We start from the raw sequence: 12340 nt of genomic DNA, 5'->3' as shown, positions 1-12340 counted from the left end.
CCTTCAAAAAAAAGTAAAATTACTGCACAATTAGCAGAAACAATCTTGTTACAAAGCAAAAATCAACAGCTCTGCCGAACGAATAGTATATACACAACTATGCTCGACAAAGGATAACCGATGTCCCAGAGCCATATGTTCTACACATTAACATGCTTCAAAGAATATTTTTCTGTATGACAAACTAACATAGATTCTTGTATCTGTAGATCAAATATAAACTTATACTTGAACCATATTTAGTTGAGAAATTTCGCAGCCTTTTATCATCCAATTACAGGGACTAACTCTGGAAGAAAGGAACGGAAATAACCATATCATGATTGTCAAGGTTTGATCATGGCCAAAAACACAGCATTACCTGTTGCAAAGAAAAAAGTAGGGTCGTAAAAGCTTTCAGAATACATAGTAGTTACGGTGGGAAACATTACACGCGCCAACATCAGGGCCGCCCCTATAAGGAGGCAAGAGGAGCATGTGACCCGGGCCCATTCAAAATATTAGAAAAACGTCGCTTAAATATTTAATAGTTAGGGGCCTATAATAGTATAGTAATTAGAGGACCATAATGAATGTTTTGCCCCGTGCCTCTCAAATCTCAGGGCCATAACGATCATCAAACAACAATGCCACACTAGTAAAGGATATTTGATGGAGTTTACTTAACATGGTCGGAAGTATGCCTTGTAGCATGGACTGCAGCTGACTGATGAACATCATTTATGTTTCTATCCGAATCCTAGAAGCTTTAGAAAATAGGGACATCAAGTTTTCAAGATTTCAATTGTGGCATCTACTTCACGGATTCACAAATCTTGTGTGAGACGGTCTCACAGTGAGATGCTCTCCATACATGGGCTGAATAGCCCGAGTAATACAATTATTAACATATATGCTCCTTAATCTGAGGTAGTCTCACTGAGAGACAGTTTCTCACAAGAGTAGCTCTCAGGTATTTCATTCTTCAATAATATTTTGATTTCACTACCTTACATAGCTATTCACCATCCCACTCTATGCTATATGCATCATTTATTAGGCGCGATTGTGATTAAGTGATAGCTTGCACTTCCTCTATCACATGATTCTACATAAAGATTAATTAGTCAAGGTGTGGCTAAGCCCTCCAACAACCCTCCCCCTCTTATGGTTCAAAAATTATGATTTCGTTCAGGATTGCAGTAACAGTCGCAAAACGGATTTTGCTGTAAACTCAAAAAACTTTACGATACATTGATGCAGCCTTATTTTGTACTATCTCCCCACAAAATTCCATTTTAAGATGGTATAACTTCAATTTTAGTCCTAGCAATAATTACTCATCACATTCCCCATACCCATCACAATTATTAATGGTTTTTGCATTAAGAGTTAAAGTGCATTAATATAGAATATAATGTTGATATCTGTATGAATATACCTAATGAGTTGTATGGCGTTGATTGTATTTGGTATGAATGTACTCCAAGCCGGTCTTTTGGAGTACTTCCTATTTACTAAGACAGGCCCTTAAAAAATTTTAGACGTTGTTTATTGTATTTGGGATCATTGTCACATAATTCACTAATCTCCTTGCAGATCGCGAATAAAAACACGAATTACGGTGACTTTTGGACTAATTTAGGGTCAATTTCGTACATTCAAAAGCGAAATAACTGGCAAATAATGTTATATTGGTCATGATACATGGCACTGGATGTAATAAAAATACTTCAATCTCACTCAAACTTCAAACAAGACAATATCGACCAGTAGTCAGTTCCTACAACAAATATTCATGGAATTGAAGTATTGATTCTTGATCAACTAGTTACTAATAAAAGTATCCACAAGAATCAACTACATATAACTATGAACTGTACCAAAAAGCACTGTCACATAATTTACTAATCTCCTTGCGAATCGCGAATCAAAAGAACCGCATTATGGTCGATTTAGGGCTATTTTAGGGTTATTTTGACCGAATCGCGAATTCATAAAGCGAATTAACTGGCGAATTATGTTTACTGCCAGAGAGTTCAAGAACAACAAACATGAAAAGCATACCTCTTTGATGCAACCAGGAGAATGCTCGGCTAGAGACGACGACTTCTTAGTCCTGCACCCTGTTATCTCTTCCTGCAATGAGTCAATTTTATCCCTAATCTCCCACAATACTCTCAACTTTTCTGCAGCTGTTTCTGAACTCGCTGCAATGCTTCTAGTCACAAATCTCTGATCTTCAAGCTGCTTAAGTCTTCTATTGAACTGCCGAAGTTCAAAGTCAGCAACACCATATGTCGGGTGTTTAAAAAGCGATGATTTACCCGACTTGTCATCTTTTTGTTTAGGTGATTCATTACTCCCACCGGAAGACTGCATCGCCTTCTTTTCCCAACCACTCTTCTCCTTAGCATCATTCGTCTTAGGCGAACTTTTGTCGCTTTTCGGGGATATCAATCGTTTTTTCTCCCAATCAATGTTCTCCTTGAAATCGGCCTTCCAAATCTCATCCCAGACCGAATCAAGCTTCCCATCTCTGCATTCACTTTGTAAGATCAAACTATGGCTAACTTTCTTTATAGCTTTATCATCTTGGTTATTGTCGAAACATGTTGGGACTTCAAAGATATCTTGAACACTTGTCGAACAAGCAGAATCTTCACATGCTTGGACGCTAAGCACATTCTCCGGTGACTCAAAAAAATCTGATGTAGAAGATTCCTCCTGGGAGGGATTTTGAATCCAAGATGTACTAGCTAAAACAACATTATTTGCATCCTTAGTTGTGGATAAACTACTATAACCCAACTCTTTAACGCGCTCATTCAACTTTCTAATCTCTTCCCAGTACAAATTAACATCTCCCTGGTCTCTCCGCGTCAAAAGTTCTTCACTTTTGACATCTTGCCATGTTTTAGGAGACGAGGTTGAGGATTTTGTACCCTCGGTAGAAACCCGTCTACTAAATGTACTAATTATTGGAGGGGGTGGCAGGGAAATACCCCGTCTGAAAGATCCTCGAGAGCTTGACTCTCCTGAGAGTCTGTTTCTTCTCGACAACATGTTTTCGGGATATTGCATCTCACAGACACCCAAATCGTCACACCCCATACTTATAAGTTTGAATTTGTATGCCTGTACTTGGAACTCAAGAGAAGCAATCTGCATTTCCTTTTGGTATATCAGTTCTTGGAATATCTCAAGTGCTTCTTGAGCATAACACATCTTTTCCTCCGCAATTCTCTTGTAGTGGCTGGCCTCCATTTCCATTGCTGCCTTTTCGCCCTGCAGGCGTAATATCATCGACAAAGCTTCATCAGCAGCAACATTTGAAGATTCTCGTTCCACATCCAATTCATTGTATAGTTTCTGCAGAAGTTCTTGCTGAGCATGAAGTGTCTCCTTCAGATAATCGATCTCGTGTGTGGGCAGAGACGTCGTGCGTGCAGCCATTGGTTGTGAACTACAGTTTTAGGTCAAGACTCAAGAGTGTTTCTTTAACAACTGCAAGGATGCAATGACATAGAATGAGCATAACTGGTTTGATACATCAGAATTACCGGGGGGAGAATCCATGATACTATCATAAGTATAACTGGTCTGATACATCAAATTACCGGGGGCGAGTCCATGATACTATCATAAGGTATGTCAAATAACATCTCTATGATGTTATAGAACCAAATCGACTATTATTTTTCTATGGCATATGTCGTACAAATCAATACAATAGTTTTTTTATCAAATAACCCGGGCCAACATCCTCCAACCACTAGCCACTAACCCTTTATTCTCGATTTACAATCCTATTTTGAATAACCGGTCTGATACATCAGAATTACCGAGGGCGAATCTATGATACTATCAAAAAATGTGCCGAATAACATCTCTAACATGTTATAGAACCAAATCGACTATTGTTGTTCTGTGTCATATGTCGTACAAATCAATACAATAGATTTTTTTATCAAATGACCCGGGCCAACATCCTTCAACCACTAACCACTAACCCTTTATTCTTAATTTACAAGACAATTTTGAATATTTTGAATAATTGGTCTGAAACATCAAAATTATCGGGGGCGAATCCATGATACTATCATAAGCTATGCCAAACAAAATCTCTATTATGTTATAGAACCAAATTGACTATTAATTTTTTCTGTGTCATATATCAAATGACCCGGGCCAACATCCTTCAACCACTACACACTAACTCTTTATTCTCAATTTACAAGACTATTTTTTTGGAACAAACCATAAGAGAAATTGGTTAGAAATGGTAACATGTGCAAGGTGCTCGATTGTTCATGCTCGTAAATCTCAAATATTAGTTTACATTGTTTTTATTACTTTTGTTTAAGTTCAACTACTAGTTTTTAGCTTCAAAATTTTCAGAAAAATGTAAAATAAACTGGCCTTCTTGTTGTGTAATCATGCTTCGTCCGTACCTAATTGGAGTCATGATGTAGTGATGAAAATACAATTATCTAATTGAGACACAACAACAACGTCAAAGTCTTTAATTCTAAAAAATTAGAATCGGCTACAGAATCGAGACAATAATAAATGAATAAAATTGAAAGAAGGATGAATACCTGAGAATGATCAAGTTTAAACCTTTATACAAAATGCAACTCTCTTTCATGTCATCACAAAATTCAATGACAACAATTCAGATGAAACCCATTTCACAATTAGGCATGTCTAAGAAAACCCAAATTCAATTCTTGTGTATTTTTTACCAAAATGAACAAAACTTGTATATGGCATTTAATATCGAATAATTTAAAAATAAAATATTTGATTTTTCAATTACATCAAGAGCAAATTAGAATTCCAGGTACATTAAAACAATAAATCCATTTTTATAAGTGGTTATATTTGAGAAATAATGGGGTCAGAATTCTCACGAAATGATGATACTTACCAGGTTTTTTTTTTCTATTTGCTTTTTCCAACGGCCTTTTCCAACGGTATCGTTTGGATTTTCCTTACATTTTTTCCTTCAATTGGTAATAAATCTTTTTTTTTAAGCAAAACCTGGAAGAAATTATATATGATGCTCAGCCAAGTCTAACAAATCTTGGGGAAAAGGATTCATAAAAAAATTTTCGATAGCAAGACCCGTATCCCACCTAGCAACTGTATGGGCTAAAGAATTACCCTTAAGGTGCACAAAGCTACAACCAAACCCCAAAAAACTAGCGGAGGAAAACAAGATACAATCATAAAATAAGTGGATAGGGGAAGCGCCTTCAATACGTTGCTCAATAGCCTTAACCACATTTAAAGAATCGCCTTCCAATTGAACGAACTGGAAGCCAAATCGAGAAGCTAATTGAACACCCAATAGGGCAGCAGCAGCTTCACAAGTATCAACATTCAATAAAGCATGAATTCTACGCACACCCGCCACCAGAATGCAGCCATTTTCGTCTCTGATAACAGCTCCCAGACCTCGAACCATACCACTATCAACATGAGCATCCACATTCACCTTGACCCAGCCTGTGCGAGGCTTATTCCAGGAACCGAAAAGCAAGAGGGAGTCTCTTGGAGTTATATGGACCTTCACAGCATAATCATTGAAATCCCGAACCATCTTATGAAGATTAGCAGCTAGTTGAATCGGATCGCATTACTCTACAGATAAAACTTCTTTGTTCCTAAAGAACCATGCCGCCCACAAAGTGGTACACAAAGAGAGAACCTCCTCATTTGAAGCATGATCTATCATCCATTGGAGAAGAGAGAACACTAACGAACGAGGAGCATCTCTAGGGATGGGAGTAGAGGAGGATATGTTCTACATTGCAGCAACATTTGGGCATTCACACAAAGCATGAAAAATTGTCTCCGGTTCAGCACGGCATCTATCGCAAATAGGAGAAGGAACACAATAGCGATTATAGAGAACTTGCTTCGTAGCTAAAGACCCTTTACAGGCTCTCCATAGGAAATTACCAAGTTTGGGAGGGGCTGGGATCTTCCATATATTCGCCCAAAGCTTACGCGTAGCCTCATCAAAATTATCATTCGGATTATGACCCAACAAACCAAGCCAATATCCACTCTTCATAGAGTAGACACCTGTGTTAGTCAACCACCAATATTACGAATCCTGAGCTTCACCAAGCAAAAGAGGAATAGAATGAATAGCCTTAACTACCTCCGCATTAAACCAGTGTGCCAGAACAGCGTCATTCCACACTCCATTATTAAAATCAATCAAATCCGAAACACGTAGGTTGGGCTGCGGGTGAGAACTCAAGATGGAGCAATGATTTTACCATCTCAAGGGACCCATTTATCTTTAAACACATCCACCATAGTACCATTTCCAATCCTCCATCCCAGACCTTCAATAAGGAGCGATTCAGGAAAAAAATAATAAAAGGTGTAAACTTTATTTGAAATAAAAAGGATTGGTTTCATGAGCACTAATTTGTTGTTTGTTGATATTAGGTATTTAAGACAACTTAAATTTGAGTATTTGACTATGTAAATGTCATTTTTATTTCTTTAATTTATGTTATTAGCTTAAGTTGTGTCTACCGCCGGTAAATGGTAATGAATCATTCATTTTCATTCGTAGGTCATTATTGAATTCAAAGTCTCATCCGCGACAATTTTATTTCTTTTTATTAGACTATGTTATGTGGTTATTTAATCTTCTGTAGATTTAAAGGTATTTTTTTGGATAATAAGATCGATTTCGAATTATGTGTTTCAACTTGATTTAAAATCGAATTAAGGTTTACATAATAATAATCAATCCACTTTTAAAATCAAACCGTTATTTTGAATTACAAAATCAGATAAATATTAAATTTTCAAATAAAATATGTTTTAAACAACTCTCATCTATCTTAAGTATGGTGTTATTTAACTTGGATTTTAAAACCTTATCATGTGTGCTTTTAAGGATCCGTTTGATAGATAGTAATAAACGATGGTAATAAAAATAAAAAATTAGTGCAATTTTTGTTGAAAAATCTCTTGGCGACCTTTGATGGCTATGCTTGTCCAACTCCAATCATCTCATTTTCTTCATAAAGTTCATTCCAATGCATTACCATTAAGAGAGATGGTATTAGATGGTAATGAAAATTTGTAAACAAAAATATTTTTTTGTAATCAAAGTTTCATTACCATAAGAATGACATAGAACTTTTGTTGAAATTTTACACTATAAATCATTTTCATTACCATCATTTAATACCACTAACCAAACGAGTCATAAATGTTCTTGTTATCTTCCATCTAATTAACAAAACCTCTTTTAACTTTTTATTTGAATTTTTTACTTTCAATTCCATTTATAAGTAAAAAAACAACTTTAAAAACGAAAATATCACTTACGCATGATAACCACAAGCAATTTGCTCGTTACTTAGTTCCACCAACAATCGTAATGTCTTTGAAATTTGAGAATAGACCTTAAGACGAGGAGATTAAATTATCACCCAAAGAAAAACACAATATCCCCATGTAGAACAACGATTTATCACCGAGATAATTATTGAAAATAGTAATTGCCTGGCTTTCCTTGGGAACTTCCGCTCAAATTTGCTCTACCAAGGTTTGATTTTCGCCTCTAATAAACATCACCAAGGCAAAATATGCAGCTAATTTTGAGCAATAAACGCCAAAGAAAAGAGAAAAATGCAAAGGGGGAACAGCAAGCTCTTAAAATACATCTCTAGTGTCAGGGAAGTAAAATGAGTAGCAGCCATTGTATATCATTGGAGGTCTAAGTTGACAAATCAAAATAACGAGTGGACTAGCAAAAGTAACTTGGTTCAATTAAGCTAGAAATTTGATATTGAAGTCTTACATAACATTCTAAAACAAAATTACTCTCCAGCACGTACTCCACACAGTCAAGCACAAAGCGATTACTCATCTTCCTGACTACGCAGCCTCGCGAGCTTGTTGGTAACGACTATGTCTAGTTGTGCAGCACGCTCAACAATGTCCTTTCTCTTCTTAGTTGAAACATTGTGTGCAATCTCAGCGCAGTATGTCCTGTAAAATAATGATGAAACGTTATCAGTCAGGTACACAAAAGAGAATGAGGACCGCGTAGAGAAGGGTAAGACGAAAACTAAAGGAGACAAGGGGAAAATCAGCTACCTATTATGCATCATCAAAAGCTCCAGCTCCTTAACATTGTGAACAACGAACTTCTTGAAGCCATTGGGAAGATAGTGACGAGTCTTCTTGTCTGACCCGTAACCAATGTTCGGCATCAGAGTGCATCCCTTAAACTTTCTTCTTACGCGGGAATCAATACCCTTGGGCCTACGCCAGTTGGTCTGCAAGAGACAAACATCTAATCAATGAACTAAATCAAGTAAAAGCATTTCCAATTTGGATAGTAAACCTCTATATTTTACCTTCCAAAAGTGCTAACCAACTTTATGGAAAAAAAAATTTGATATACTAGAAGCCTTCAAGAAACAAAAAAGGTTAACAGGGTTTTTAACGAAGTCAAATGCACTACCCATTAGTACCCAATCACCTCTCCACATCCCACTTTGAAGAGCGAACTGTACCTCTCTTTCCTCCCTCACCATAAACTATAACAAATGGCTGCAATCTCTGCCCTTGCAAATTGCAATTACATCTTTTAAAATTTAGACATCCAATTTATTGATGGAGTTAACTGAAAATTAGGATTTTTATTTCCAATGAGATGAAACCCCAATTTCAGAGAGACACTGATGCACCCAAATGAAGTAACACTGACGTAGAAGAGGGGCTAGCTTAGGATCTTGCAAACCATACTTAAGTATGAGAGCAATTAAGGATTTTGCAGACCATACTCAAGTATAAGAGCAGTCACGGATCTTACAAAATAGACAATCATGTTTCAAAACAAAATCAACTGGCATTTATATTTCTGATATGCTATGTTGTCAAATACGTAAGCATTAAAGTAAACTACAACTATCAAAAAGTCGGGCACTGATAATATAGTGCATTGCAATCTGTATTAGTGCTCTACATGGACATTTTATACGAAATCATAAAGAATAACACTCTAAATAATACAGACAACTATTTGAAAAGGCAGAATATCAGCAAACAATTTAGAAAGTGGATCAGAACAAAAAAAAGTAACAGAAACAAAATAGCACCAGGCAGCAGCAAATAGTGAATAGTTCAATGCTTCCACCATGAAGTAAACTTCTTAACATTAAAACAAAAGGCTAGAAAGAGAGAGAATCAGAGAATTGGGGATGACATAGGATCAGGAAGGTTCTTACCTTGTAGGGGGGACATTAATCGACCTTACTGGCTAGAAAAATGTAGTCAAGCATACAGTGACATTTTTTTATTGGTCTATACAATTAGGTGCATGTTTAGAGACAGAAATTACGTAGAATATTGAAAGAACTAGATATCAGTCAGTGGCACTGATGTGGTTAAATTCCCAAATCAAATGACAACAGTGAATGATTAACTGAAACTCCCAAAGCTAAAAAAAACAAGATGCATTGAAGTATCAGAAAAAAAGCCTCCGAAAGTAACATACATCATTCCTTGCACATGCACTATATCACAACTTCATGTCCACAACTTTCTACAACACTAATATCACAACTTCATGTCCACAACTTACTACAACACTAATCAAACAACTGAACAAGTCATCTATCACTAATGCATTCAACTGTGACAGAAACACACATTAGTGCTTCATACCCAATATGTATCAAGTCCCAACTACCACTAGTAGAGCTAGGGGGGTGCCGGGGTCGGCCACGGGTTTGAATCTGCCCCTTTTATGATGATACCTATATGAAACTTTTATTAATGCTGGCCCCTCGAACAACTATAGTCACATCTTTTGGCACACCATCACCCCATGTTCATGCTACGCCAATGCGAACAACACGACCAAATTCCTAATCCAAATCCCAATTATCATCTACATATATTTTCCTCATCCATTCATTCTTACCTATTGTCATATGTTCATTACTTCATGCTTTGAAATCGCTACAACACAACAGAACAAATGTAAGGTTACAGCATCATCATATCGTAGCCACTCATTACATTACAACTTCATCCGCCAAATCAATTCACTAGTCACTCATAATCGAACATTGAGCTATCAAAAAAAGGCAAATCAGTAATATTTAACAGCACAACTTTGAAAAAATTGACCATCTCATCATACCCAAAACAACAATTCATCGGAATCATCTCAGATCCATCATTAAGATTCAAAACTATCCCTACTTCACATCTTACTGCAATAAAATAATAACATCCGACATGAAAAATCTGAAATATAAAATTGAAGAGTAAGAGTAATTCGTCAAATCCATAAAAGTAGACAAAGTGAAGCTAGTAAAAGAGGTACCTTGACGGAGATATAACGGTCACTTTGAGGCCTCTTGAACTGCTTAACACGCTTCTTCACGATCTTCTTGGTCAGCAGAGGTACGGCCATGGCTGCTTTCTACAAATTACAAAAGGAATCGAAAAGTTATATAGCAAGAATGACTGATGAAATCAAATAAAGTCACTCCATTTCCATATAATTAATTAGCAGATTACGAAGATTGAGTGAGAAAGAGAGAAACCTCGGTGTTTCTAGAACTTGTGCGGCTCCGGGCTACTGGTTGCTCCTAGGGTTTTTGTTCCTGATTCCCAATTTATTTCACAGGGTTGCCTTATATATATCCTATAAAGTCTAAATGGACCGATACCCAAACCTAATGACCCGACCCGTAAAGGCCTTACGTCCGATTGTGATGATTTCCTTTTGCAATCTAGAAAATTTGGAACAAATAAACTATCTTAACAAAGAACTCATTTTGTATGAGACCGTCTCATCATGAGATAGATCTATATATTAGTGTACTTTATCAATTAATTACTTTAAGTAATCGTTTTAAGATTATGAGTGATTACTTTAAGGCTATCAAAAGTGATTATATTAAAATTAGAAGTGATCACTTTAACATTATGAGTGATCATTTTAAGACAAAAAATGTATATTGGGCCAGCCCAATAGAGATAGTCTCATCGTGAGACCGTACCATTTAAGAATTAGTGTTTAACAAAAAAATCAAAGAAATGAGCTTTTGGAGAAACTTAATTTTAAATATAAGCGCCTCTAACCCATACCTGAGGGACTAATTGCTAACAAAACTTATGGGTCAAGAAAAAGTCAAAGTTTTTGTTCGTAATTATTACCTACGAACAAAAGCTTTGCCTTCTTTTGACCAAGCTTTGTTTGAAGTTACTAACTGCGAACAAACTGGAGCCTAGATACCGCAATTGGCTTCTTCCTCATTTGCCCAAATTCAAAACCCTTGAAAAAAATTGACATTCTTCACTCAAAAATCCTCCATTGAAGTACCTTTAATCCTTCAATTCTTACATTTCTCTTCCATTTTAGCACTTTAAATTTCTACTGGGATACGCTAAGTTGTTCAAAGGCAAACTTTTATTCGATTTATGACATTTTATTTCGAAATTTAGGGTTTTGAACAACTTTTTTTTTTCAAATGTAGGTCACGAATTCTCAAATCAACATTCTACTAGGTCATCCACAACTGATTAAGGTAATATATATTTTATTTAATTACTTTATTGTGTTGTTTTTTTAAAGTATTGTTGTTGATGAAGAAATCTTGTAATTGTTGATTTTTAATTGTTTTAAATATTAGAAATTTTTGTTGTTTATTAATTGATTTAATTACTTTATATATTAAAAATATTTATTATTATTATTATTATTATTATTATTTTATTTTATTATTATTTTTTTTTTTGCATAAACAACTTGTTAATTTATGGAGTATATTAGAAAGCTTATTACTTGATTTAATTGCTATAATCGATTTAATTAATTTATATGTTAGAAAGCTTATTACTTTATTGAATATGCTTATAAACAAATAATGATAATGTACTTATTCGTATGAACTTGATGATGAATGAGGCCATAGATACTATGTGGAAGCATTTAAAGTCTACCCAAATTTTCATATTTGGAGTTATACGTAGAAGAGGTACCCATAGGGAATCAAATTGTAAATATTTCTTTTAATCCTTCTACACCCATGCTTATGTTAACTCAAGAAACTCAAAATCTCTTTATTCCTTCTCCTTCTTGTACTACTTCTCAATAACCTTCAAATCAAGTTTCAATTGATGCAATGGTGCTTAGAAGAAATTTTTTAGGTGACACGGGATGATGGTAATGAGAGTAATGAGCTAGTTGATGATCCTTCTGAGAATAATGTGGATGTGGATGTGGATGTGGATGAGGATGCCTTAGCCACTAACACGATCCTAGAAAACATTCCTATAATCGTTGCTCCTACAC

The 12340-nt window shown here is 35.6% G+C and overlaps 2 protein-coding genes across 2 annotated transcripts; both read right to left on the bottom strand.

Moving 5' to 3' along the window:
- Positions 1 to 2: 2 nt before the first annotated feature.
- Positions 3 to 5053, bottom strand: LOC130814665 (uncharacterized). Its single transcript, XM_057680803.1, has 3 exons — positions 4913 to 5053; positions 2047 to 3486; positions 3 to 361 (listed from the first exon to the last, which is right to left on the bottom strand). The coding sequence occupies exons 2-3, from the start codon at positions 3433 to 3435 to the stop codon at positions 338 to 340; spliced, it is 1413 nt and encodes a 470-aa protein (XP_057536786.1). The 5' UTR covers positions 3436 to 3486; positions 4913 to 5053; the 3' UTR covers positions 3 to 337.
- A 2598-nt stretch (positions 5054 to 7651) lies between these two features.
- Positions 7652 to 10740, bottom strand: LOC130815477 (60S ribosomal protein L32-1-like). The gene is made up of 4 exons (XM_057681961.1): positions 10587 to 10740; positions 10364 to 10462; positions 8122 to 8303; positions 7652 to 8013 (listed from the first exon to the last, which is right to left on the bottom strand). The coding sequence occupies exons 2-4, from the start codon at positions 10451 to 10453 to the stop codon at positions 7884 to 7886; spliced, it is 402 nt and encodes a 133-aa protein (XP_057537944.1). The 5' UTR covers positions 10454 to 10462; positions 10587 to 10740; the 3' UTR covers positions 7652 to 7883.
- Positions 10741 to 12340: the final 1600 nt, after the last annotated feature.

This window comes from Amaranthus tricolor, chromosome 6 (genome assembly GCF_026212465.1).
Source record: "Amaranthus tricolor cultivar Red isolate AtriRed21 chromosome 6, ASM2621246v1, whole genome shotgun sequence".
NCBI classification, from domain to species: domain Eukaryota; kingdom Viridiplantae; phylum Streptophyta; class Magnoliopsida; order Caryophyllales; family Amaranthaceae; genus Amaranthus; species Amaranthus tricolor.
Note: the sequence above shows the minus strand (reverse complement) of the source record. Positions and strands in the feature narration are given on the sequence as shown.

What these genes read in the sequence shown, in the direction of transcription:
- LOC130815477 (XM_057681961.1), bottom strand. Translation starts at nt 10,453, where the DNA reads ATGGCCGTACCTCTGCTGACCAAGAAGATCGTGAAGAAGCGTGTTAAG. An exon ending in ACCGTTATATCTCCGTCAAG is followed by an intron (nt 8,304 to 10,363) that starts GTACCTCTTTTA and finishes TGTCTCTTGCAG; the next exon opens with ACCAACTGGCGTAGGCCCAA. An exon ending in CTTTTGATGATGCATAATAG is followed by an intron (nt 8,014 to 8,121) that starts GTAGCTGATTTT and finishes ATTATTTTACAG; the next exon opens with GACATACTGCGCTGAGATTG.
- LOC130814665 (XM_057680803.1), bottom strand. Translation starts at nt 3,435, where the DNA reads ATGGCTGCACGCACGACGTCTCTGCCCACACACGAGATCGATTATCTG. An exon ending in CTCCTGGTTGCATCAAAGAG is followed by an intron (nt 362 to 2,046) that starts GTATGCTTTTCA and finishes TCTTTGCAACAG; the next exon opens with GTAATGCTGTGTTTTTGGCC.